Source organism: Numenius arquata, chromosome 2, assembly GCF_964106895.1.
Source record: "Numenius arquata chromosome 2, bNumArq3.hap1.1, whole genome shotgun sequence".
Classification (NCBI taxonomy): domain Eukaryota; kingdom Metazoa; phylum Chordata; class Aves; order Charadriiformes; family Scolopacidae; genus Numenius; species Numenius arquata.
In genome coordinates, this window is record NC_133577.1 from 84727749 (window position 1) to 84755513 (window position 27765).

Here is a 27765-nt window from a genome sequence, read left to right on the forward strand (position 1 = left end):
GTTGTGTCTAAATTTTGTTTTTTAAAGTGAAGCTGTTTATATCTTACTTGAAGAACATCTTGGCTGGATTTGAGTGCTACTTCAAAGTAAACATGTAAGAGTAGCATAACATTAGCCAGAATGTAATGAGAAAATGCAAGCACAGATGAGGATTTTAATGTTTTTTAGTCCAGATATTGTTGTATGAGTATGTAGGCTTTAGAGTTGTAACATCGTTGCTCACACCTTGCCTGAGACTTCCAAAATATTTTGAAATAAAACGAATAATGGACTGTTACACATCTTATATACGGGGCTATTTTGCACTTTTTGCGTGCATCGTTTTCACCAACTCCAAACATAGGTTCCTTGCTGTAGTTATTCCAAAATGTTGTGTAACTTCTATTCCTTAAGGCAGTAAAAATAATAATTGGGATTTAAGTTAAAAAAAAAATAAATAAATTATTACTTCAAGATTTAGTAGGAGCCTCCACTATGAATGCTTTTGTACAGGGATGGCACTAAAACCCCAGTCCAAAAGCTACTTTTCAGCCAATAAAGATGGTACCTCAGCAAGAATTTTCTCAATAGCAGGTTCTTGAGGTGGCACATCAAGATCACCAGCACAGATTTCTCTGAAGCAAGACTGAAATACTACTACTAAGTTAGAGCATGTGAGCAATCTATTTTCTCAAGATCTTTTTACAGAAAGAAAAAAAGTAGCTGCATGTAGACTGACCAGGTCCTTCACTACTACAATTTTAATCAAATTACATTCAGTGCAGTCAGAGTTAATCTGTTTTACAGAATCACAGAGGGCTGAAAGGAACTTTTTGAGATCTTCTGGTCCAACCCCCTTGCTCAAAACAGCATCAGCCGGATGTTGCTCAGGGCTATGTCCAGTCAGGTTTTAAGAACCTCAAAGAATGGAGACTCTGCAACCCCTGGGCAACCTCATTAAGTGTTAGACAACCCTTAAAGTAAAAAGGTGTTTCCTTGTGTTTAAATGGAATTTCAAGAGTTTCAGTTTGTACCTATTGCCTGTTGTCCCCTCACTGGGCACCACTAAAAAGTCTGGCTTGGCAGTCTTTACCTTTGCTCTGCCCGCCTGCTCCATTCAGGCGTTTACTACATGCTGATAAATTTCTCCTCCAGAGTCTTCTCCAGCCTGAACAGTCCCAGCCCTCTCAGCCTCTCCTCATATGTCAGGTGCTCCAGTCCCTTTATCATCTTTGAGGCCCATAGCTGGACTTGCTCCTGGATGTCCATTGCTTTTGTACCAGGGAGCCCAGAACTGGACATCTTAAACTGCACATTAAAAGTGAACATTTTGAAAGTGTGAGTATGCACTACAGCCAAATCCAAGATCTTGCAGCTCTGAACAATGAAAATGGATCACTGACTTATGATTAATGTAGTGCAGCTCTAGTTGCTTGAGGCAAGTCAGGCTGAGTAAGTGCTTCTGCCTTTTTTGCTACAAACTACACTGCAATGTTATAGCTATATAAGCTGAGAAATATCTTGAGAGAAATGCTCCTTTACTTTTAGCGCTAGTATGTGCACATTCCACATTGCTGAGATTAGAAACTTAAAGGGTTGGAAACTTGTTCCTGAACTCTTTCCAGTTAAGTAGGCCATGGCCTGGAAAATGGAACTTGGAGTGGGACTTAAGAAGCTTAAAGACTTAGTTTGTTCAGTAGAAGGCTAACAGGTGATGTGATTGTAGTCTAAGTCATTGAGGAAGAGTTATTACAGGAGAGGATATTTTAATTTAGCAGAAATAATGCCATTTAGCTTGCTTAAATCAGTTTAAGTAAACTTACCTGTACTTTTAAAAAGCAAAAGAATTATTCAGGGACTACACTCAATTGACCAGATAGATGTTTCAAGCAATGGAAAATGTCTTTTAGAAAAGTCACGTTGGGATTTGATACAAACTTAGTGTGATTTTTGGGTCTGAGAAAGGGACTGAAAGACCCTAAACAGGTACAGAAGCAGCTACTTGCAAAAGCCAGCAGTATGACTGGCTCATGACTCAAAGGAATTTGTAGAGTAATCATTGCAAAAGTGAAACTTCCCCATCCCAGAGCTAAGCTTGGCCTTAGCTTCCGTGTTTTCTAAATGCTGTGCTTGTTCTTCTTGCAGCCTCCTGAAAAAGAGGGTGGCCTACCACGTCATGTTGGAAATAAAACTGAATGTGCCTTGCTGGGATTGCTCTTGGATTTAAAACGTGATTATCAGGACGTAAGAAATGAGATACCAGAAGAGGATTTATACAAAGTGTACACCTTCAACTCTGTTAGAAAATCTATGAGTACTGTGTTAAAAAACTCTGATGGCAGTTTCCGGATATTCAGTAAAGGTGCCTCTGAGATAGTTCTTAAAAAGTAAGAAAAACTACTATTGTAACTCAGCACTTAAAATTGGCTAAATGTTGTGATAGGTGAGGAGACTGAAGTGCTAAACAACGTTGTACCATAAATCTGCAAGTCTCAGGTGATTAATTTTAACTCTTGAACTTTCTGATGCAGGAAAGCATCTGTGAATTGACCTATTCTCCAGTTGAACTATTTTAAGTTTTAGGTGTGGTTGGTCAAAATGCTTACCCATCTTCCAGTGAAGTCCCAGCAGCTGATATGCCATAATTTCAGGAAGGACTTGCCTTTGAAAAGTGATTACTTTTAGCTTCAAAAAAACTCTTCAAGTTGGTGTCCAAATTCATGATTTTAACAGGAAGTTGAACTTGGCCAATGGAAAAACTTAGGGTTTTTAATGTGACAAAGCAAATTGCTTCCTTATCTATCTGCCCATCTATAGAAGATTTATTAGAATGAGATTATACTATTAGTGAGAGATTAGTCACCACTGGGACAAACCTTTAGGTGTGAAGAAGGCTGTGGTAACTCCTAATTAGGTGAGGACAGAAGTCAAGCACATATGCATCTTGTTCTCTAGGAAAAGCAGTGGTAGTCAATCTGCTTTTGGTTTGAACATCAGACTATTTCTGGTCTGAGTAGTGCTTAGATCATGTTCATCAGTTCAGTTTACCTTTTTGCTTGCTACTAGCCCTCCAAATCATGCTCTAGGAAAGTACTAATGCACTAAAGAAAACCGATGAAATCTTCCTTGTCCTCAACTTAGTGCTGACAACAAAAGGTCAGTCTTTAAAGGACTCTTGTTCCTTTTGATATGGAACTTAGATGTGAATTTTTTCATAGCTAGATTTTAAGCCAAGTCTCACCAGTGAGTAACTATGTCTATATTTGCATTACTTCTACCTTCAGAAATATTTTATACCTTATTATCTTATGAGCAATTGAACTGTAGAAGTTGCTAGAACTCATTCAGTCCAGGCTCGTGGTCCACTTGACTTTGTAACTGAGATAAGAAAATAAATAACGGCATTTGGCAAAGAACAAGAAAACCTAGACTGATTTAGATACTACTGGAATAGTTGTAATTCCAAAACTATTTCAGAGTATGCACTGACTAAGAAAAAGTCCTAACATCACAGACCACTTTCTTTACCCACTACATGTGCAGTGTCAGAAATTAGTCTCAGAGCTTGTAACCTGGTTTGTCCATTGTGCTGCTCATTCTTTATTATAACATGTATGACTGTTCTTGGGCACTGAAAGCTTAAATGTGAATATTTATAAGACACAAACAAGTCACTAATAAGTATAAAAAAAAAAAAAAAACAAAAAACAAAAACGCAGCAAACTTTTTCAAGCAGAGCAGTTTTATTCTTCTTTACTTACTTCAAATATTTGATGGTGAGTTTCAGTGAAATCTTTACGCAAAACTTACTGGCTTCCATTTAGTCATCTTGGAATGCTTTGAATTTATCACAGGCTCTATGATGGCAGGTAACACAAGATATCCTTAGTGGTTGCTGGCGTTTCAACAGATAAATGAAATCAGGAAATTAGATAGACTTCAAATTTCAGTTATGATGAATACTTTGAAGCTTTAAGGTTCATTTTCATTTCCTGGCTGAGGTGGAAACTTTTTTATATGTATTGCACCTGGGAATTCCCTAAACCCTTGGACTAAACACTTAAATGTACACTAGTCATCTTAACAGATCTGCCAGGTCTGAACTTGGTATTTTAAAATAGTCATAAATTCTTATATTTTTTTCGGTGCCACCTTAGTACTAATTTGTAAAACATGCTTATAGCATTGCTTTATGGAAAAACTTTGCTAAGGACACAGATAAACAAGACTGATTTTATTGTTCAAAGTATTTGGTAGTTTTATATTCATGGCATCAGTACTGGTAAAGTACATATGCTGTCTATGAAAGCAGCGGCATCTTTGGCATGAAGAAACATAACTAAAAGAGCATGTGTTGAAATGCTAGAGTACATAGTGTGAAATCTAGTCTCTTGTACAAACATTTAAATCAGATTTAAGTATTTGTTTTTAATTTAATACTTCATATTAAGAACTCTATGCCAGATGCTTTCTGAATTCTCTGCACTTAGGTTGGGAGGAGGGGCAGGGTGCAAGCCTTACTACATGTAAGGACAGCAGTACCAGAGTTCGCTTTTAGTGCTGTAAGTTTAGTGCTTACAGCTGTGTAAGCACCACATGCATGTTCTGGAAGCAGACTGTACTTCTGAGACTTGTATAACTGTTAACAAGGTAGGATTATTTTGTTGAACTTGAAACTGGATTGACTGACTCAACCAGCGCAGGCACTAGTCTGTTTACATACAATGGAGAAACAGATACTTCTGGGAGGCAACTAATGTTTGTGTCCTAAGTTCATTGGGCATTATTTTCATCTAGGATGACTGGCTCAGTTAACTCTCTAGTATGTTTTGCAATAAGGAAGAAATGAAGTGCATATGGAGAAGATTACCTTAGAGATGCTGCTGCTGGCTTTTTTTGCGTGTGCGTGAGTCTAGTGAAAACAAAGCTTGTGGAAACTTACTGGAATTGACTAATAAGCCATTGATTGCGCTGAACTTCTGATTAAAATTTGATAACTCTTAAAACCTTGCTTTTCAGGTGCTTCAAAATACTGAGTGCTAATGGAGAACCAAAGGTATTTAGACCTAGGGACCGTGATGATATCGTGAAAACCGTAATTGAGCCAATGGCTTCTGAAGGGCTCAGAACCATCTGCCTGGCATTCAGAGACTTCCCAGCAGGGGAACCTGAGCCAGAATGGGACAATGAAAATGACATTGTTACTGGTCTGACGTGCATTGCTGTTGTTGGGATTGAAGATCCTGTGAGACCTGAGGTGAGGTCACTGACTAAACTGCAGTGATTTTGTTACAGTGGATCTTGATTCATGTTGTTGTTTGTCATGCAGAGAGTACAAGTAACTGAATTGCTGTTGTATGCCTTAAGCATATTTGATAAATGAAAATCTAATTTCTTGGAGGGAAAGTTAATGGACCTATAAAAGCAGATTAAAACTTCTTAATGTCACTTATGCTGTGTTACTGAAGCTCTGAACAAACTAATGACTTAAGGCGCTTACTATGTAGGGTCTCAGTAGGTGGAACAACTTGTCATTTTTTTACCACTTGGGGTAGTAGGAGTATTCTTTAGGATAATATTAGCTGTTGTGCCTGTTGCCAGCTTCTCATGGGGAAATGATGGAGAGGAGGGTTTGTCACCTGAGAAGTGAGGTAAGGGGTCTGGCTTTGGTTGGGGTGTAAAGAGGGCAGTATTTTTCAATAGTGAAAGCTTCTATGCCACATGTAAGTGGAACTCCAGTCTGATCTGCGCTGTCACCGCTTCAAACTAGAAGTCATGGGTGAAGTAGCGGAGTGTGAGCTGTAGGTTATTTCACATAATCATACATTAAAAGCCAGTACTCTACCATCGAATACTACAGCCTAATACATCATGAGGATTTTTGTGGTATTTTTGAATACTGCAGCATTTGAAAAATGGGGGGTGGTGACGGGGACACATGACATAACAACAAAGCCCTTTTGCCAGAATTGCTATTTGTGTGTTTTTCGGAAAAAGAATTGCGGTAAGCTACTTTTTTTTTTCTTTTTTAGTTTTTTTTTTTTTAAATGTTCCATAACAACAGTCTTGATTTTTAAAATAAGAGTTATCCTAGATTGAGCCAAAAACATTCTTTTCACTCATGTGTCTAGATTTTATTCAGCTAATGTACAGTCTTTAAGCCTGTGGGGTTTTTTTTGCTTACAGGTACCTGACGCAATAAAAAAGTGTCAACGTGCAGGCATAACTGTACGCATGGTCACTGGCGATAACATTAACACTGCTCGTGCTATTGCACTGAAGTGTGGTATTCTGAATCCTGGTGAAGACTTCCTGTGTTTAGAGGGCAAAGACTTTAACAGGAGGATACGCAATGAAAAAGGAGAGGTAAGCATGCTGACTACGTAAAGTAGATCAGCAGATATTCTAAGTCTCTTAACTGTAAGATATAACCAATGCTCTGTTTGCAGATAGAGCAAGAGCGAATAGATAAAATTTGGCCAAAGCTTCGTGTTCTTGCAAGATCTTCTCCCACTGACAAACACACTCTAGTAAAAGGTGAGTAAAGACTATCTGAGCTTCTAAGTAAAGCTAGATTTATTTTTTTTGTGCTTCTAAGAAAAAAATTCTAGGGCTGGGAAATGCCTCTGAGGGGATCTTCATTTGCCAGCTGATTATTTTTTTTTTCTACTTGAGAAATGGAGCCAACTATCTGTGTGGCTTTTTTTTTTTTTTTAATGACAGGAATACAAAGAACTTGGTTTCTCTTTCAGGTTTAATCTGTGCTATGTTGTCAATTTTGAACTGTAACCCTGAGATGTCGTTTTATTTTAGGTATAATTGACAGCACTGTCTTTGAACAGAGGCAAGTTGTAGCAGTAACTGGTGATGGTACCAATGATGGTCCAGCTCTGAAGAAGGCAGATGTTGGATTTGCTATGGTATGATTTTTTTTCAATCTGCAGTATTATGGAGACCTATTTTGATAAAATAACTTATTGAACCACTTAAAAGAAGATCGAACAGCCTTGCTTGTTTAATGAGCCTAACATATAACTAAGTTAATGGAGACAACATATCTCACACTTAATACTAATTACTTTTTTCCTCCTTTCTCAGTCTTCCAACTTAACTTTTTATTTGATGAAAAATGTCCTTGTGGCATTTGCCATTGAATAAAACTTCAGATGCACTTCCCAATCACTTGCAAATCAAAACGCCTTTTACACAAAGGCTTGCTACAAAATGTAGGAACAGAATTACTGATACTGAAGGTTTCCAAAATGAGATCTATTCAACATAAGGCAAAATGACTTTAGGTGGTAAATAGTATACTCTGTTGATTTTGAGTAAAAATTGTACTCAAATATGGAATGAGCTTATTCATCTGTTTTCCACGAAGTGATGCACAGGAACAGGGAGACTGTAAAGAGAGAAACTGCCAGTTGATGTTTAAAATGGCTTGGGAAACTATACTAAGAGACATCTCTAGTACAGCTGAAGTAACAGCTAGGATCTGCATTTGTTTTGATGGCTCATTAGACTACTTGGATTTCTCAGTTTAAATTCTCAACTACCCTTTCAAATGGTAGCCAAACCAATTCTTGGGTTTGAGTGCTAGTACTAGACAGACTCATGCCTTAAGTATGTAGACTTCAGCTTTCTTCTGGCTCTTTCAAAATACTGTAAGAGAGATTCTTCGAGCTTCCTCTTGCCTCAAGATTCCTCCTCAGTCTTAAGCTAAGAAGGTAAGGTTTGGTGCTAGCATGTCAGTTCAGTCTTTAAAAACTCATTGTTAAGCATTTGAAGGAAAAAAATTACGAAAACCACATTCCTCTTACACCACATGCAGATGCGCTGACTCTGATGCTAATCTTGAAGGAAAAAATGGGAAGAGGAAGAGTTTTCATGTCACTCTCAAGGAACATTTTTCAAAAGCATAACTTAAAAATTTGACAGCTACACATGAAACATTCTCTAGACTGTAACGGTCTTGTTCTAACGAGTATCTGCTTTCTGCTATTGTATAGCTGCTGTAGTGGGCACTATCGGACAGATTTATTTTCATCTTCCAAAACTTAAATGTTTCCTGCAGTTGCTGTCTTTTATGTTCATCTGTGTAAAAAGCTAATTCCTCTAACTACTTACTTAAATAACACTTAAAATATATTGTCTACTATGTGGTATTTAAAGGCACCTTTTAAGGTTTACACAGAGCTGTGCAGGTGACTCATTTCCTTGGGAAAATAATGTATCAGAAATAAGGATCATTACGTTTGCTATTGAGTTAGTGTTTTTGAAATGCCAAAAGCAAAATAAATATCCTTGAAGTAGGTATTACACAGAACTCAGCTTAATTGTTTGGATACTGTAGGAGACTACAGGTGCTTAAAACATAATGTTGTATTGCCTGGCAATGTTATATGCAATGACATTGCATATTCCACTGTTTAATGCCAGTGCTCTTCTGCAAAAGGTTTTTGGTAATGTGTATCGTTCTACTGTGTTATGAGCACATGCATCGGCCTACTGCTGGAAGCCGTATAGCGAACTCGCGAGGGCATAGACTAAACTGTAGTACTGCACCATCTGGTGGCCTTTAACTTGAACAGGGTTCAGTAACATTTCTTTGGGAGAGCTCGTGCAGTGTCTTTATTGTCAACTCAAGGATTTTTATTACCGTCTTTATTTCAAAGACAACACCACCATGCTTGAGTAAAACTTGCAAGCAGAACTTGAATCAGTAGAACATTAGGTGCTTATATTAAAATAGTGCATCAAAGTGAATGCTGACCCAAGGATATAATAATAGCTTCTATTACATAAGTCAGTGCATCCTGTTATATTTCATAGTGTTTTTCTTTTTCTACCAGGGTATTGCTGGAACAGATGTAGCTAAAGAAGCTTCTGATATTATCCTTACAGACGACAACTTCACAAGTATTGTTAAAGCAGTTATGTGGGGACGAAACGTGTATGACAGCATCTCCAAATTTCTTCAGTTCCAGCTTACTGTCAATGTAGTAGCAGTAATTGTTGCTTTTACAGGAGCATGCATAACACAAGTACGTACCGGTGGTGGATTGTTTCAGCTAATAAAGGTTGAAAATGTCATGACTGATTAACTGGAATTCAAACTTCCAGTTAAATACTAGTCCAAAGAACATGCTCATGTTGTATAACAGATGCCTTTAATAGCTGCAATTTGTTCACTTATATTGGAGGGTTTATGTATCTATCTTTATAGGATTCTCCGCTTAAAGCTGTGCAGATGCTGTGGGTAAATCTCATAATGGACACATTAGCTTCTCTTGCCCTGGCAACAGAACCACCCACTGAATCTCTTCTGTTGCGAAAGCCTTATGGTAGAAACAAACCTTTGATTTCCCGTACAATGATGAAGAACATTTTGGGACATGCATTCTACCAACTCGTAGTGGTCTTCACACTCCTGTTTGCTGGTAAGAATACTGAGGCTTTACAAAGTTATTCTAAAAGTTGTACAGAGATGTGATCTTAAAACTAGTTTTTTATTGTTGTGTGTTTGTAAAGATGCCAATTAAGCTGCTGATAAATGCCTTTTATACACAGGTGAGAAAATTTTTGATATCGATAGTGGAAGAAATGCACCTCTGCATGCTCCTCCTTCAGAGCATTATACTATTGTATTTAATACTTTTGTGATGATGCAGCTTTTTAATGAAATTAATGCCCGAAAAATTCATGGTGAAAGAAACGTTTTTGAAGGAATCTTTAACAACGCGATCTTCTGTTCTATTGTTCTGGGGACATTTGTTGTGCAGGTAAGTAAATTCTTGGAGGGTGAGGGGAAATGCACTTACTACACTGATGTACTTGCTTGGAAATGCTAATCAACTAGTGCCAGGCATTTCAGTTCTGCGATGTGAAAAACCTTCAGTATCAAACGTGCTGTAAATCACTGCTGCTTGACAGGGTTTGCAGGTAAGCCCTGTCTGAAATCGGTAAAAATGGGAATGTAGAAATACTTGTATTTACCTTTTGAATTTTCTCTTTATGTTCTAATCTCTTGATAAAATGTGAAGTTGTATGTTCCCCGCTTCCCCTCTGCAGTCAGAACTCTTCCTCATGGTATCTGCCTGTGCATCTGAACGAGAGCTCATTTAAACAATTATAGAAAAGTTGCAGCTTCTCATATCTTCTTAATGAGATTAGGACATGCATAAGCTTTACAAACTTAAATACTGGTTTTTGTCTTCCTGATGCAGAGATGAATTATCTGTATAGATGCTGCTGGGTCAGGCGAAAAACATGGATGGCTAGGGACCTTCTATTGGTGCATCTAGGCAGACTTGTAAAAGCTAGTTTGTTAGCTCAGTATATGTGAACAAATGAAACCTAAAGAAAATAGTTTACAACATAGTTTCACCTTCTAAATGGCCTTAACTTTTAATTCATCAGAAAATATAACCAACAAATCGGTATCCTACCTTTTCTCAGAAGTCTTCCATTTTGACTTAAAAGCTATTTCAGACTTAAAATACAACTTACTAAGTTTCTCTTTAGATTTGGGATTCCGTGAAGTTGACCAAATTCGTAGCGGTTCAAGCAATGCAAATGTGTGCACCTCTGCTTCACAAAGTCAGTTTGCTTGTTATCCCAGGTTTAATTTTTTTTTTAGATGACACTTCTTCAGAAGCTACTCTTACTTTTAGGGTTGCATATGCAGCAGACTCTGTTGTTGTGCAACAGTCAAATATGTAGAAATTACTGCCGACTGCAACTGTGTTCCCTTTATAAACTTGGTGGACTGAATGCCTTCCCAAATAAGTAACTCCGGAGTTGTTGTCTGAGTGTCTTACTCTGTGTTAATAAAATAAGATACTCTTGGGCTTTTCAGCTGTCAGGTGTCCTACTTAATGGTCAATACTGTCTCCTTTCCACTCCTGCCCTCTACTTGAATTGTTGATTCTCCAGGGCAGACTTTCATGCATATAATTCCTATGCAGAGGGATACCTTGCTCATTAGGGCCTGTACAGCTTATTGCAATAGGTAAGTCAATAGAAGCTTATTTAATTTAGCTGTTGAGATCTCTGCCCCCTCTCCCAGGCTTACTGCATAGATGTTACACTCTGATGATTTAAAGTCTAATGTTTAACACTGATGGAATACATGGTAATATTCTGTTGAATTATTTTGGAAATGTTTCATGTCTTGTGGATCTGCGACTTGTATTAATAGAAGTTTATTACTCAGCATGGTCCTGAGATGGGTGTTCATGTGATGAATAATCACTGTAAATTTGTAGCACCACATACATGCTGTAATAGTGAAATGAAGGGAAAGAACTGCAAGCAAAATGAAGCAGTGAACAAGGTTTTGTGGGTGTGACATTTGAAGAATAAATGGATAGTTCCTGAAATACTGAAAAGCATAAGAAGATGGCTTAGGTTTGGAAACTTGCTCAAACTGCTGAGACAGTGGAAGTGTGTGCTTAATAGGATGGGAAAGCCTGTGTTCTATTACAGAACTGTCGGTAGTGATCCTGAAGCATTAGGGATTTTTCTAGTAACAGGTCACTGACACGTTGTTTAATGATGTTGCTCTTCACAGATAATTATTGTGCAGTTTGGTGGGAAGCCTTTCAGTTGCTCAGAACTCTCAATTGAACAGTGGCTGTGGTCCATTTTCCTGGGCATGGGAACACTACTCTGGGGCCAGGTAAAGTAGCTTTTTTTCTTTTATCTTCTTGCATTAGAATACTTTACATGGAAAATTAAAATACACTATCTTTAGCACTCAGATCATTCAAGTGGGCTATATGAATAATTGACTAGTGTATATGTGACTTTATGAAAAATTGACTAGTTCAATAGCTAGAAACTCCTTAGTTGGATATTCCTTACTCTGACTTGGTCAATTAGTTACATTTCATAACTAGATGCTATGGCTGGTTTATGTTTAGTAACTTTTAACTACAAGCAGCTGTAGTTACCTTTTAAATATGAAATTATATCTTTAACCCAATAAGTACTAGAAGAAGTTCTGTAAGAATACAGATACAATGAATATGTTAATGTCAAAACATTTAACTTAGTGTTGAATGGTTTTCTTGAAAAATCAGAATTGTTTAACTTGCGAGTATTTTCTTGATTTAAAAACTTCCTGGAGTAGCAAGAAATGCAACAAAACAGAAAACAGCTTTCTCTTTCATCTTCATTTGCATAATTATGAAAGAATAGAAAGTTCACCCACCTATCAAGCTATTGCATTTTGATTATTTTTTCCCCCCTTAGGGTTTAATTACTATTGCATGCACAACAGTGCTTGTAAGCAGCAAGCTTATTTACATGAAACTTTAGAGCTACAGAGTTTTCCATTATTTAATGACATAGTTGTCTAAACTTTTCATATCACATGAAGAGTTTTCCATTACAGTTTCTTTCCTTCCGTTTTGTAAACGACACTTCAGGTTTCAGTATAAAATTGATAGAGTGAATTTTAGTTGTAAATACGTACATAGACATATTTTAAAAGCAGTATAAGCTTTTTAATAAGGTTCTCTGGAAAATTAATTATTTAAAAAAATCAAATAGAGTCACTCTGAGGCTTCAGAGTAGCCTAGAAGAGAATCAAGATGGCTTGAAATACCTTTGACCCAAAGTGTCTTGCAAGGGCAAAGCTTCCCTGCTGCAGTTCATGCTGCTCTGGCAGCTCATTAAAGTCAAAGAGCTTTTGACATCCTGAGAATAGCAGAAACTGAAGTGTGATCTGGGAGCAACTTCAGCATAAAGAGCTGTTTATCTTGGTTTTGGAGCAGTCTTTTTCCTCTGCAGCTGCTGAAATGGTCTTCTAGGTTTGTGATGATCAAAGAAAGCAGTCTTGGAACTGATCTGGATCTGCTAGATGGGACGTATCAAAAGATGATTCCCCTTAACTACATAGTTCACCAGAATAGCCCTGAAGGTGGGAATGAAAAGGAAAGATGGAACTGCCATATGTAGCTCTTGTTTTTAAACTATCTTGTTTAGCTTAAGATAGATGAACTAGCTCACACCAAGTAGCAAAGTAACAGTTTGGGATAAGGGTTTTGGAAACCTCACTTACCTTACAAATGTATTGATACCTTCCAGGTCACAAAAGAATGCATGTCTGTTCTGTATTTCTGATTTAACTGTGATTACTTTAATTAAACTTTGTAGTTCTCACTTGAGGTAACACATCATGCTCATCAAACTAATGGAGCTCTGAAAGCTCTCAATACAAGTACAATCTACAGAATTAATGGGTTTTGTACCTTCAGTACTGCTTCTTCCTGGCATAGTCAAATACTGTTAAAGTGGAATTCTTTGTCCCTAGCAAGGATGTTTTGTTTTCTAGGTTTGTAGTCCAAGTTTAATTTCACACCTCAGTGGAGGCGGTGAGGATATTCACAGCTTTGCAGCGATTCAGCTCTACGTTGATGCCCTCCTTCCATTTACATAATTTGTTTTTTCAACTTTGCCTTAAGTCTGGTATTACATTTGTTATTTTTTTAAAAAAAGGATAACTCTGATTCGTATTTTTCATTCATTGTTAGTTGATTTCAACAATTCCGACCAGCCGTCTGAAGTTCCTTAAAGAAGCTGGTCATGGAACACAAAAGGAAGAGATTCCTGAAGAAGAACTAGCAGAAGATGTAGAGGAGATTGATCATGCTGAGAGAGAATTACGTCGTGGTCAGATCTTGTGGTTTAGGGGCCTAAACAGGATACAAACTCAGGTATGGTCTTGAAAAAGGTAGGACTCAATGGGTGTTATGAGGGAAATCTCTCCTCTCCATCTCCAGTCCTTTGACTAAGGTGGCAGTTCTGACTGGTGTGACTGAGACTGTCAAAAGGGGGTATGGATGGATGTGTAATCCCTCACGGTCCTCTGTTTTCTTCAACTCTAAATACAACTCTTGCCTGTGTATCTACTCTATTTAGAAAAAAAAAAGTGCCTTTTTTTCTTTACTTTTTGTGTGTTATAGATGGGATGGTCCTTTCTCTTGTTCTCTCTCTCTCTTGCTGAGCAAGCTGTCACAATCTCTGATTCCTTGCAGATGGATGTAGTGAATGCTTTCCAGAGTGGAAGTACCATTCAGGGGGCTCTAAGGCGGCAACCCTCCATCGCCAGCCAGCACCATGATGTAACAAATATTTCTACCCCTACACATGTAGTGTTTTCCTCTACTACTGCTTCTACTACTGTGGGGTGTGAGTGTGTGTTCCTAAAGTGCATGAAATTAACATTTCCTAATTCACGTACCTAACGTTTCTCATTTTCTCCTTAGTACTTAAAATCATCGTTCAGGCTTTTTATAGAGCTCTTCCACAAAGTGGAGTCCTCAAGACTTTTTTTTCTTAGAGGGCTGAGAACAGGTGGAACAGTTTCAACAAAAGACTTTTATGTGAAAGCTGTGAGCCTGCACATCCTGTGCCTTCATCCATTCGTGTACAGGGGGATTTTTAAAGATAAAAATGGGAAAACTGTTGTAAATTTTCGAGTATATGCCTCTTAGGGTGACTTACATTGAGTAAGTAAATAAACTGTATAATCATGGACCCAGGTCAACAAAAACAGTTATCTTGCAGTGCAACACAAATGATACTTCAGGTAAACAAGCTGATGGGAAAGCAAATCGTGTGTTAAAAATATGTAGTTAGAACATGGAGCACTAAATACATTTTCTTTGTAGCCTGTAAGGAACTTCTGAGTCTCTGCTTTTGTTGGACTTTTTTTACTGAATAACACAACTTTCTCAACATCAGGTGGCGAAACAAGGCTTCTAAAATGCTTACAAGTCAGAAGAAGCATTTAACTAGCTAATATAAAAAGGAAAAAAGTTTAAGCATTGACTGGTGAAACTTTTACTCAAATCCGAAGGGTTTTTTTCCTCTCTAGGTTCTTCTGGCAGCAGTTCATAAGCCATCAGTGAAAGTAAAGTTTGTCTTACCTTAATTGTGCCCTCTTTATCTTGTGCTGTAAGTGGCATTTCAGTTTCAGCCTTCCTCTCTGTAGAGGCTAGAGATTTAACTACTCGTGTATGTAGGCTTAAACTCTGGAGCTGGAAGATGCATAGCAGTTGTAGTTGAATACTGATAGCTACTATCTATTGTTGAAAGAGTTTTCCATCTTAATTATATATTACATGTTTGACTTCCTTCTCTAACTTCCTAGAGACTGGTTAAACAATTGTTTTTTAAAAGAACTCTGAGAGGGCTTCTTTTCCCCCCTGCTTTTTAAACTTTCAGATACCAGATGGATGAAGACAATTTCAGGAGCTGTCTTAAATGAAATGTTCTTTTCTCATTTATTTTCTTTTTTGGCTTGGCCAGAATTCCTGTGTGAGCTTGCACAAGTATTTACCTCTGTACTTGTTCTCCGTCATCAAGACAGGTATTTCCCTACCTTCCCTACCTTTCCCTACCTATTAAGAAGCTTGGCTCACAAATTCGCACACATCAAGAACCCAAAATGAAAAGTAGATTTAACAGTAAGGATGCACAGGATTGCATCTCCTACTTAAAATGCTAATTAGTAACCTGTATCCCTAACTACACTCAAGAACATTAATTAGACATTCAGAATTCTCTAGAGAGCAACTTCACGCCATGCTGCCATTTGAGCAGAATTTAACGGGCACTGCAGCATCTCATTACATCAAATGACCAATGCAGATACGGAGCTACAATAGCAGAGAACTAGTTTCTGATCCTCACTAAGTAGTAGAGCCTTCTGCTACACCCTCCAGGAGAACAACTTTAGATAACTAATATGTATTAATGGGAAGCAGATGTGTTATTTCATTGTGTCTCTCTTTCAGAGCTGTTTGTTGGAAAATAGTTCAGCTGTTCCTATGAAGTGAGGTTGCAACTCTTAAGCAGCCATCTGGCTAGGAGGATTTGGAGTGCTTAGTGCATTCCTTACTATTCTGGTACTAATATGAGGAAGGCCTGATGACAGTACAAATTACACATAACAAATTGTCTTGTTTGCTCCTCAGTTATGCAATTTATTTATAGTTACCTCTCTTATCTAATTATCTTGAGTAGTTGAAAATAAAGCTCCAAAACACTAGATTTCCCCTTTCTAAGTGTAAATTAAAATGGTGATAGTCTGGTTTCTGCCTTCATGGCTGGACTCTGAAGGTTCTGCGTTCATAGGAGTGTCTAGACCACTTGTTCAGTATGCATTCTGCATGGGAATCAAGCCTTTATTGTTGGTATGTTTATATTCCTGTGATAATTACAGCTGTCCTGTTAAACAAAAATTGTTTTCCATTACTGCTTATGTTCTAACTTACCATCTGTAAGCAATGAAAAACTAGTCCCACGAAGCAGTCATATTTCATTTTGCCACATAAATCAGTGGCACAGTGGGATGCTACATGCCAAATAAAGGCATTGCAAACTTTCAGTCTGGCATTGTCACCGCTGATTTTTTCTTAGGAAGCGCCAAGACAGTTTATGCAGCTGAAACCACGACAGCAGCTTGCTGGACTTGGTTAAAGCTCATGTAACACACCAACTCCTTAACAGCACGCTCAATTTCTTCATGTGATGAACAGGAAAACACCAGCTGCTGTTGTAATTTTTTACTTCTCAAGCACATTCACGCTGTTCCCTGTCCTCCCTTTATTGATAGTGATGTCCTCCCCCTTGCGTGTGTTGTGCACCTTCTCCCCCAGTTTCCATGATTAACGGGGCTCAGCTGTGTACTTGTAGTATAAAAATGGGGACATGTTAGCTTTTGACTAAAATTCTTTGTGCAAGTGCTCTGAGGGAGTAGGGGTGGGGGAACCTCTATTTCTAGAGGTCAAAGAACATGGTCAGGACCTAAGCCTTTACCACGTTCAATGATTCTGTGGTAAGAAATTTGTTAATGCATTGGTTTTGCCCTCCTGTGTTTACGGTGAGGTTGTTTGGTATTTCTTAGCTGTTTTGAAGTCTGTGCTCTTGATCTGCTTGACCTTCCAGCTTCATTCCTTCACCTGGAAGTCACTTTATTTTACTGTCAAGGGACTCTACAGAAGCACTAGTCGTGACACATTTCTCAGCTCGAAAAGAGTCATCTTGAAAGTGTTAAAAAAATGTCTTTAAATGGGACTTTCTGTTTAGTAGAAAAAGAACTTACTGCTACGTTGCTGCTTATTATACAACATACTGAACTAGAGATGTTGAGAATTGAACAGGGAGTTAACAGAAGGGGGAAACTGTCTTGACAAAAGTGTTGGACAGATGGGACACTGTCTTCTGCTTACCCTTATTTGTTTTATCAGTTCAGGAATGAACCCTGAATTCCTGCAGTTGGTCAGGGAAACGTGTGGGGTGTGAGAGAAGAAGAGGGGTGCGGGCAGGTGGTTTCATCATTCAAATTGCAGTTTGCAAAGCTTAAATTCAAGTCAACATGGACATGCACATTTTGCAGAATGAAGCAATACTTTATCTAATTCCACTCTGAAATGTTTATTATCAATTCTGTAAACTTAGCTTTCTGACTTGAAAAATGTTAATTAAACAATGAAAGGACTTGAACTAATACTCGGCCTGGGAATTTTGTCCATGAATTCAATGTAAACTGAAGACTCAAGCAAAGGCTGATCACCTACTTTTCTCATACTTCGTGCTACTTGGATAGTCTCTTTAAAGTTACAACCTGTCGTGGCTACTTAATTGTACAGTAGAATATTAAATTTCCTAGTTCTGGTCTTGAGTTTCCAAAGCGCTATTCAATAAGGAACTTCCTCTAGTGTGGTAAATGGGTATATACTCGAATATTTACAGCTGTTAACACTGGTATCCTTTTTTGCATGACTCTTCGTAAATGTCCAGTCATTGTGACATTGGCTTACACTTGCTTGGCTTTTTCATAGTCAGTTGACATCCCAGTTCCTAGCATGAGAATTAGTAACCCTTTTATTGTCTAACTTATTTTCAGCCTTCCCACCCCCCACCCTCCCCACACCTGCCCCAAGTATTCAATAAAACACTCATTGAGATTTATTTAATTTGTGAATAAGTAAAGAATTGTTGGCCTTACTCCTGAAAAACGCTCAGCCCATGTTAAATATTTGAACAATTCTAGTGCCATGTCTGAATTTTTAGGCCCTTCAGCTTTTTGCAGTACTCTTACAATTTTTATTCCTACTGTGTAGACTGGCAGTGCTGTACTGAAATGCTCTTCATTTTTTACAGTTTATTGCAAGTTCCACTGCATCACATACAAATCCGATTCACTCATGTCTAGCTGTTTGTGGATTCAAACTCATAAGAACCATGCCATAACCAGGAAATCTGCAGCATTTTAACAGCCTTTTTTCTTTGTTTGCAGATCCGAGTGGTGAATGCATTTCGTAGCTCCTTGTATGAGGGGCTCGAGAAACCTGAGACACGAAGTTCCATTCACAATTTTATGACGCATCCCGAGTTTAGAATAGAAGACTCCGAGCCTCATATTCCCCTTATTGATGATACCGATGCTGAAGATGACGCTCCAACAAAACGCAACTCTACTCCCCCACCCTCTCCCAATAAAAATAACAATGCGGTTGACAGTGGAATTCACCTTACAACAGACATGAACAAGTCTGCTACCTCTTCATCCCCAGGGAGCCCGCTACATAGTTTGGAAACATCACTCTGATTGTAAGCTGAATGTTAACACACTAGCTGCATTGTAAAGAAATTGAAACTGGGTCTCTTCACACATTATGATGGACAAGATGATATATTCTTGTCTTGGACTTCAACAGAAGACACACTTGTACGAATGTAGATTTATTTTTTTAAAAAAAAAGCTTTCTGCCAGACTGGAGGGTGCTTTTCTGGGGGTGGGAGTAATAATGAACTCTGACAGATAAACAGTAACTCAGCATAAGTGACCTGTGGATCATCTGTTGTACTTAAGAATGGTCCTGAACAGTGTGTTAGCAGAGCTTTAGTTTATCATGATCCTTTTCTGAGGGGAAGGCTGGGAAGGGCAAGGAGGCCCTGGATCGTTGAATTGATACTTTAATTTCTGCTGTTGGCTGTTAATAATTTGGATTATTTATGTTTATAAATGATACAGATCTGTTTACAAGGTTTGTAGATACTTTTTTTGTTCCTGTTCATAGATGGGAAGCTTCCTTATAAATGATGCAGAGAAAAAAATACAACAAAAAAACAAAAAAACTAGTCCTTCAAATACTGCTGTATTTTCAGGAAAAGGGTGTTTCTATTGAAACTGTACTAAATTTTGCCTGCAATTTACCTTGTTAAATATTGTAGATAAATTGCTAATACTAATAGCCAAATAGATAACACTAATGCTTTGTAAAAACATGAGCAGTGGTGTTCTAATGAAGTTATGGCCTCTGTCCTAATTAGTTTCTTAAATACATTTACTACTTAATGGTTTTGAAACAACTGTTTAATTTTTAAAAATTTTGAGAAACTTACTGAATAACTTTTGTTCAGAACTTAGTAGGATTGTTTAATGCAGGACATCAATATGTGATGGAACTTGCTTGAAATATTTCTGTTATCTCGGGCAAAATGGATTAAATCAAAATACATCAGAATCTTAGTCCTTTGTTTTTGTCTAAACATGTTAGTTTAGTGCTGTCTTGGTGAACTGTGAGTGGAACTGTGATTTTTTTTCTAATCTATAGAATCCTTCATGCAGCATGAGGGCTGTTGGCATTTTGAAAGGTTGTTAGTGGGTAGCATACATGTTCTCCTTTTTGTTTTTGAAACTTGTTTGTAAACATGAATAAATCTGCCCTTTTGTTAAAATAAAATTGCAGCGATGGTTTCTTACAGATTTTTTTTTTTTTCTCAGCTCCTTCACTGGAAACACTGAAAAGTACTGTTTTGTATTACTGGTTAACTTTAAACTGATATTTCAAGATGGTAACAGCCCCACTAAAAATAGTACTTTGGGTAAATGGAATCATGGTGGCTACCTCCAGAATGAATGTAAGCTCAGGTACTCAAAAGCCTTCGCTGAGCCAAAAGGATACTCCTTGGGAATGAATAGGTCTGCCTGAAATCCTGAGACTTACTGTGAGTACTGCGTAATAAATGTATCCCCGACCACTTAAATGAGGGGAGACTGAGAACTGACATACAGCACGGATGAAAACACATTTTTTTTTTCAGTTGCTTAGTATCTTATGCACCAAAACTGACCTGCTGGTGACTGACTGAAGAAGTTATGGTCTGCCTCAACTGTATTGTTCAAACAGCGAAGGATGATGGAACAGTACTTGATCTGGTATTTCCTCATGTTTTCTAGGTCCAGGACTGCTTAGAAGAGCAACCGAAGAGATGAGTTGTAAACTCTTCTTTCTTTTCCTTTTGCCAGCCCTGTGTTCTTTAAAATAGCAAGTGATTTTTTCTTTGCCAAATAATCCAGAATTTTGGACATTTTTAAAGGGGTCCCTTCAAAGGAGAGCAGGAATTCAGTTGGTAATGAGGGAGGAGATAATATTGGGCAAACTGCAGAAACAAGCAGGTCAGGAAGCTTGAAGTGTATCTTTCCCTTTTGGTGGGATGATCGCATGCTTGGGTTTGTCCTTTAGTGGCTAATGTTCGACCTGTAGCACTGTATCCCACTGTCAACCACTCCTGAATTCACTCTTTTCTACTGTAACTTAAGTAAACACACAGGATTCTAGGCAAGGGGGGGGGGGGGGTTTGCACTTGAAACTCTGTATAGTAATTTCTCTGACATGTTTCTAGCACTTCCCTTAAGTCATAGTTCTTACCTGGAGCGCGTGGTAGGGGGATTGGATTTTATGGAAGCCGTTTTCTCCCTACTGCAAGAGTCAGACAAGTATTGGCTTAAAATGAGGAGAGTTTCTTTACCCATAAAGTACACTACCGTGTGAGAAAATCACTTCGTTAATGCATCATTTAATTTGAAAATGCATCATAATTTAATTTGAAAACAGATGTTAATTTTTCTCCTCTCTTCTAGCTGTGATCATGACTTCGTGGTATCTTTTTTGGAATAAAGTCTGCACTTTTAAGCCTTTTGATGGGGTGAGGGGGAGGGTAAATGTAGGCTTTGTACATCAGTGATCCCTCTTGATTCTGTTAACATCAGTGTGCTGTTCTTACAGGAAAATTCCTTACAGAAATAAGGAGAAAGTTGTTTAAGGGAGGGGTATGGTATGCTTTCTTTGTGATCTCAAGAAATCATGACATGTTGCCTAGATTATGGACTGGTTATCACTGAGCTCGTGAGGCCTTCGTTGCCTTTCTGGTTGTAAGGTTTACTTGTCTTTCTTCTTGTAACTGAAATAAATAAAAGTGCTGTTTATCTCAGTCTGTATGGGGACCGAAATTCTTGAATGTCAGTACAGTACTGATTTAAACCTGAAATGTACGCGAATTCTATAAAATAGCTCTTGCTACGACTTTTAAGCTCTTTCAAGAGGTGATGGTGCACGTGGTATTATGATCAAGCAATAGTAACTTTTAACATCAGTCAGCCCAGAACTGCATTTCTGTGTGAAGTGGCTTAAAATTCAGCATCCTGGGCAGGATGTCTACTGTACTTGTGTGTAAGACAAACGTTAGGACACCTAATTTTGGCTTTGAGGGAGGGGTGAAAATTCTTCTATAACAGGACTCAGTTTTTCTGTATTGGTCTTGAACGGGAAGAGGAAAATGTTGTTTCACGGAGTAGCCTGGAGAGAATAACAGAAACAAATGCCTGAAGGCTAAACCAGTGGGTAAACGCAGGGGTCTGTCGTAAGTGTAAGCAACCAGAAAATATGAACTAACGCTCTCAGAGATTTTCTTAGAATAACAGGGAGTTTTCCAATGTGTTTCATAGTAAGAAAGCATATGTAACATTCATGGAAGGGTAACCCGTGTATGGCTGACTGTGTTGGGAAGTTATTCCAAAGGCTTGATAAGTTCAGTTTCTACTGCTGGTAGTGCCAGCCTCTGCAGAGCCCTAGGAGAATCCAGATCAGGTTAAGCCTTGCATAAATTAAAGTAGAATGTCTTAATGTCATTGCTTTTCTGATGCAAATACTTGGTTCTAAAGAGCTCCTGCTTTTTTCCACCTCTACCCTCTCCCCAAGCAGCACATATCTTCTGATCCTACAGATTTCAAGCCCTCACTGAAATACCTTAACTTTGTTGGATGAGCCTGGCCAGCATGGAGGGTCCAGCTCTGACTTATCTCCAGATACTGAACTGGCCTGTTTATTCAGGGCTATGCCATGAGAAATTCTGGGCCAGAACCAAGAGCCTTAGAGTTGTTCCTGCTCATCTTCTCCCCTGGGCTCTATACAGAACTACCTAACCACCTTCTTCAAGAGACTGCAGCATCCATCAAGGACATATGGCTTACACGGGTTCTAAACCAAAAGCCTCCTACAGGTACTACTTGTCCTTTTTGTTCAAAGTGAGTTACAGGATGAGGATTTGCTTAGAAAACTATGGAATGGGCTTAAACGCCTGAAAGAAGACAGCATGAAAAGGGTAGCTCACTCAGCAGTGGCAGCACCGTTCTACTTGCAAAACATGAAGCTGGAGTTGGTGCTTACACTGCAAATCTGACAAAGCAGGGAATATTCCTCAGTAGGGGAAACAAATTAGACACGGCTCTTATGCTTTCATAGGAAGTCAGCAGCATCAATAGGAGTTTATATATAAAAAAAGAGAGGAGATTTACATAGTTCATATCTGAAACACGAACAGCTGCAAGGAAGCAAGCAGGTTTCTCCTGCCCTGTATGGTGCAGGCTGAGGATTTTGTTCTGCGTCCACGTGCAACTGTATGACCACTTCAGATCTCATTAGTGTTGTGGGTCTATTCCTTTAAAAGGTAGGTAAGGATGTGTAGCATTGCAGAAGATGGGCAGTAGCTAGCTTCAGCCATATCTGATCTTCAAGATGTAGTGAATTTCTCTGTAACTCTCTACTGCTGTTACGTGCACCTGACATCTCTTAGTTTTCTAAAAATCTATAAAATTGTTAGGCTGTAAAGGGCTCCTTGGCTTACCACTACTGGAAGATGGTGGCAATTCACACTCGGAAAAATGACTAGCAAGGGAATTTCTGGGAAATAACAGCTTTTGGTTGATGAAAGTGTATATTCTGGAATACTGGAACATCACCCAGCATCTCTGATTATGGTGCAGTGACAAGTGTCAATCCAACTATGAAGCAGCAGTTGCTCGCTGAAATGCAAGTACACCCTCTGTATCCCTTTGATTCGTGGCAATCAGTATTTAACAGTGTTCTGAACATCTTCATCTGCTTTCCTAGGCCGCCTCTCTTACAGGGCATGAAGCTGAAGTGTGCTGGAAGACCGTAAGTACGATCATACAGAAAACTTCCTATGGCTTTCTCCTTAGTGAAGGCATAATCTTGGTGTTGCTCCATGACAATTGCTAAAAGGCACAAAGTGAATACAAGCTTTTCCTGTTTAAAAGCTTTCGGTCTCTCCTATAGAGAATCAGAGAGTACAGTTCAAACCCTTGTGTGAACCCAAACTTCTGATTTAAGGTACTACAATAAAAATACCAAAGCGCTCTACAAATAAATTCTAGAAGACACATCTATTATGTTTGGCAGTTTCAATTTTACAAATACAGGATTTAACTTGACGTTCTCCTTCTTCCACAAGTTGGTTGCTCTGATGGCTGTAGGTACAAAGCATCTTCAGTTATGACCTAAGCTAGTCTCCAGATCTCTTCAAGGTAAGCCACTATTTGGCTGATGTTTGTGGGGAAATACAGGGCTTATTTTGAATACTGTGCTGGCAGCTACTGCATAGTGTTTTGTTCTATATGTTTGAAGAGAAAACCTGCGAAACTATCAACTTAGAAGATTCAAATCCTTGTTATAGGACCTGTCAAAGGATACGTGGGTCAAGCATAGATTACATGAAATAGGGAGCTCTTGGAATGGGTATTTTGGTAGGAAGCGATAGGATTTGCTTTCTGACAACACGACTTCTAAAGATGGGAAGGTATGTCTTTACTCACTTGCCGTGTGTCCCGGTTTGAAGTAAAACCGAACCAATTTTCTGTTCTGTAATTTTACATCCTAGCTAGGCCTCTTCTAACTGTCTGAAATTAACGGTATATTGTGGAGGAAACTGCTCGTTCTCAGAATGATAAGACCAATGTTTGTGCTCCATGCCAAGGAATGGTATGCAGGGAGGCCCTTGCTTATACTTATTGCTATAACAACCAAGGTCAGCCAATTTCGTTATTTGCCCCCTTAGAGGGTCGGAAATGGAAAACTGTAAAGGGGTCACATCTGTAGGGAGGAGCAGACAGGACAGGTGACCCAAACCTGACCAACTGGGGTATTCCATCCCATCTGCCCCATGCTCAGTATAAAAGCTGAGCGATCAAAGGGTCAGCCCCCTTCCTGCGATGGCCGACGTCCAGAGAGGACTCTGTCTGTTCATCTGCCTTTGATCCCGATCCGTGTGTTCCTGACTCCAGAGCTGGAATCCAGTTCCCATCTGTCACTGAGTCCAGTCTGGGACTTCCCCAGTGCCTGCCGGTGACGTGACTGTCATCCTGGGAGCTTGATACGGTTTTGTATATATTGTATCTATTTCATTATTATTTTTTTTTTAATTTTAATATTAATTCTTCATTAAAGTAGTTTAGTTCATTCTAAACTTCTAAATCTCCTTATCTCTTTCTCTCCTCTCTTTTGGGGGTGGGGGGGAAAGGGGGGGGAAGGGCCATCTGTCAGTCTGGTTTTGGTAAATTCAGCCAAAACTACAACACCGTGTATTGGTCATTAATATGCTGATCAGTGTAACAGTCTAATTCATTGAGGACCATCATCCAAAAAGCACTCTATTAAGTATTCTTAAATTAAAAAAAACACTCTGGAAAATGTACTTTCTGTCACATTTTAATTTCAAAAAATATGAGTAATTCCTAGCTTTTTTCCCTTTTACCGATTCAACTAGGTTCTGCTCTAATAAACCTAGCAGTAGTATGGACATGACCTAAAGCTTGGTATCTTCTCCCTTTCTCCTCTTCCCCCCTCCAGTCTGCCAAGGACTATTGTAGGGAATCAGTGAAGGACAGGTGGAGTAAGAGGTGCAATTGTGGATTTGTCTCCTTTATCATCTTTCTACCTTGCCTTACGGTCTTCTTTTCTGCCTTCTACTTCAAGATCTCACCCGCTATCAGCTAACACACTGGAAAACTGCTGTGCAATGGGGTCTGTTGGTATTTCCAGTGAAGGGTCCCTAATGTGCTCCTTCCACTTTTTAATTGGTGTGAAAGCTTGAAGAATTATTTTTTTGAGTAAGAGCGAACAGTGAATGAACATACGAATGAGCAGTAGAGAACAAACATGAGACCAAATGTTTCTCCCAGGTAGTTCATAAAATCCCCTTACCTTGCTGAGCCCTTGATTTTTGTTTGTACTTCAGTGTCTGCTTATATGAAAGCGCCGCGGTATACAGACAAGGTTCCAGCTCTACATATAGTGGGACTTTGGTCATGCTTGCAGATGTACAGGTGCAGAGAATTAGGAGAACACTTAAATTTAAGCCCTGGGCAGGAAACTTCAAAAGCATTGTGCCTTACAGTGTTCTTCTGTCGGGTATATCTGAAAGACTCACTTCTAGTAAAAAGTCCTAAGGGCAGGGCTTTGAAAATATGCATAAAAAGCTTATGAGAACTTAATAGGGAAAATACACGTGATGGCAATGTAAGGTAGCTATATTATAAAAACATTTACTTGAACAAGAATAGTGATCCTGACCTGCAGATCTCTGTGGAGGAGTGATTGATCCACAAAGGAATTAACATGAGTAGGCGCAGGCTGTGGCCATGCTGCACAGATCTCTTGGCCCCAGGTAGCAAACACCTGCTTAGCAACCCCTCTTCCTACCCACCAACCAACCCTGAAAACAAACATTAAGATCTTCAGCTCTTTAAGGGTCTAATTTGCCACAGCTGTGCATGTGCGATGGGTGGAATCAAAGGAGGGAGGCCAGACTCTTCCCAGTGATGCCCATTGATACAACAAGAGGCAATGGGCACAAGTTACAATGTGAAATACTCCCTGAACACAAGAAAATACTTTTTTTTACTGTGCTGGTGATCAAATTCTGGACCAGGTTGACCAGAGAGGTTATGGAGTCTCCATGCTTTGAGACACTCAAAACCCAATGAGACACAGCCCTGAGCAACCTGTTGTAGCTAACCCTGCTTAGAGCAGAGGGGTAGACTAGATCATCTGCAGAGGTTCCTGCCAACCTGGTCCATTCTGTGATCCAGAAATTCTTCCTGTAGGCTTACAGGAGGCTGTAATTCACGGTTTTTCCATTAGTCTCATAGATATTATTTGTACATGTAGATGGAATTCAACAAATAAGTAAATGACTAGAGTGATCAAACCTGAGCCAAAGCAAGCAAGGAGCTGACGCTTCTCTTTCTCTTATGTTAAACCGACCTGACCAATGGGTTTGCTGGTATTTGCCTGCTGTAATGCTTAGTGTGATAGCAGAGCTTGGGTCACTTCTGCTACAGTAAACCTTTTTGAATTATGACTGACTGGGACAGTAAAAAATTAATCTCTTAATATAGCTAAAGTTGATGCCACTTTCTGTAAAGTCACGATGGGCCTTCTGGAATCCTGATCCACTAGGTAACCAGCTAAGCAATTCTGGTGATAGCTCTTTTGGGCTTTGAAACTTTGAAATGAAACTCATACTGTTGTTTTTCTAATGGGGGCAGGGGAGAGGAAGCTGTTGTTCTGAATTTTGTCAAAGCTAGTTCTTTCTATCCTTCTTGTCAAATGAGCTCTCCTATGAGTTGCTCTAGAAGACAGCACTGAAAGGTGCTACCACTTAAAAAGTACTCCCAAATTTTGATCAAGCGTAAGCAAATCTACCTTGATTGTTTTTTATCTAAAATGCTACAACTTTCAGGCTTTAAATTACTGCATATGAGAAGATATCCTATGCTTGCTAGCCTGTTAGGTATCCCAGGGGACTTCTTACAAGAGAGGAACTCAGGTTGTCTAAAGTGTTGCTAGTGGCTTTCATCTTTTTTGGAAAGTGGATAGCATATGTGCATTGAAGAAAGCTCACAGTTCCCTTTCCCCAGTAGAAACATGTTCTAGTAAATAGAAGCATGCGTTTTTCTCTTTTTTTCATCTAGCAGCTCTTTCTTATATCATCTTCTTACAAGATGAAAATGGAATAAAATGAATTAAAAGTTTGTCCTATGGCTAATGTAAGTAACATGAAGCTTAGTGTAAATACTGTTACTTAAGTGTTTTTGCAGTTCTTAGAGTTGCTCTCTAGTGAGCTGAACTTAAACTAACAACTAATCTTGAAGCCTTCAGTGATGATATTTTTAAATTTCAGAGATGGTCAGGAATTAAGTTCCTGGTCATGAGTGAAAAGCTCCTTGTAGGGAGCTTCAACTTAGTAAAGGTCAGTGAAGCTTAAGCCAGACTTGAGCTTTCCTCATCTCCCGTTAGGAGAGAAACCTGCAGGAGAAGTAACACAGAGCTTAGTTGTTACTGCTCGGTGCTAAACTGCATAGATTTTGTGTGGCTTCTAATCCCTGCCCCTTTCCCTCCTTCCTGAGTTTATCCCATCACAGCGCAATGCAGTTCTGCAGACAGCTGCCTGGGAAGATATGCTGAGCTGCGAAGAGCGATACTGGGTTAAATCAGTATTCAAATGCGCAAAATAACGGCTTATTCAAGCTTATTCTTTTTGCAGAGATGGGAGATTATTCAGCAGAAAATAACTCTTCAGTGAGGAAAATTCACAGCCTTTTTGTCTTTGCAGGCATTAAAGGAA

At 38.8% G+C, this 27765-nt stretch overlaps 1 protein-coding gene across 8 annotated transcripts in view; it reads left to right on the plus strand.

The window, feature by feature from the left end:
* Positions 1 to 19733, plus strand: part of ATP2B1 (ATPase plasma membrane Ca2+ transporting 1) — a 64300-nt gene extending 44567 nt beyond the window's left edge. For 5 of the 8 annotated variants that reach the window (XM_074168348.1, XM_074168352.1, XM_074168354.1 and 2 more), the window contains 11 exons: positions 2125 to 2366; positions 4999 to 5236; positions 6166 to 6345; positions 6429 to 6516; positions 6793 to 6899; positions 8832 to 9023; positions 9206 to 9419; positions 9550 to 9761; positions 11552 to 11659; positions 13518 to 13700; positions 18293 to 19733. In XM_074168348.1, coding sequence (XP_074024449.1) covers positions 2125 to 2366; positions 4999 to 5236; positions 6166 to 6345; positions 6429 to 6516; positions 6793 to 6899; positions 8832 to 9023; positions 9206 to 9419; positions 9550 to 9761; positions 11552 to 11659; positions 13518 to 13700; positions 18293 to 18604 — 2076 coding nt within the window. In that variant the 3' untranslated portion in view covers positions 18605 to 19733. Of the gene's footprint in view, positions 1 to 2124; positions 2367 to 4998; positions 5237 to 6165; positions 6346 to 6428; positions 6517 to 6792; positions 6900 to 8831; positions 9024 to 9205; positions 9420 to 9549; positions 9762 to 11551; positions 11660 to 13517; positions 13701 to 13949; positions 14176 to 18292 lie in introns of all 8 variants that reach the window. The other 3 variants (XM_074168347.1, XM_074168355.1, XM_074168351.1) reach the window with 3 other exon arrangements.
* The last annotated feature ends 8032 nt before the right edge of the window (positions 19734 to 27765 follow it).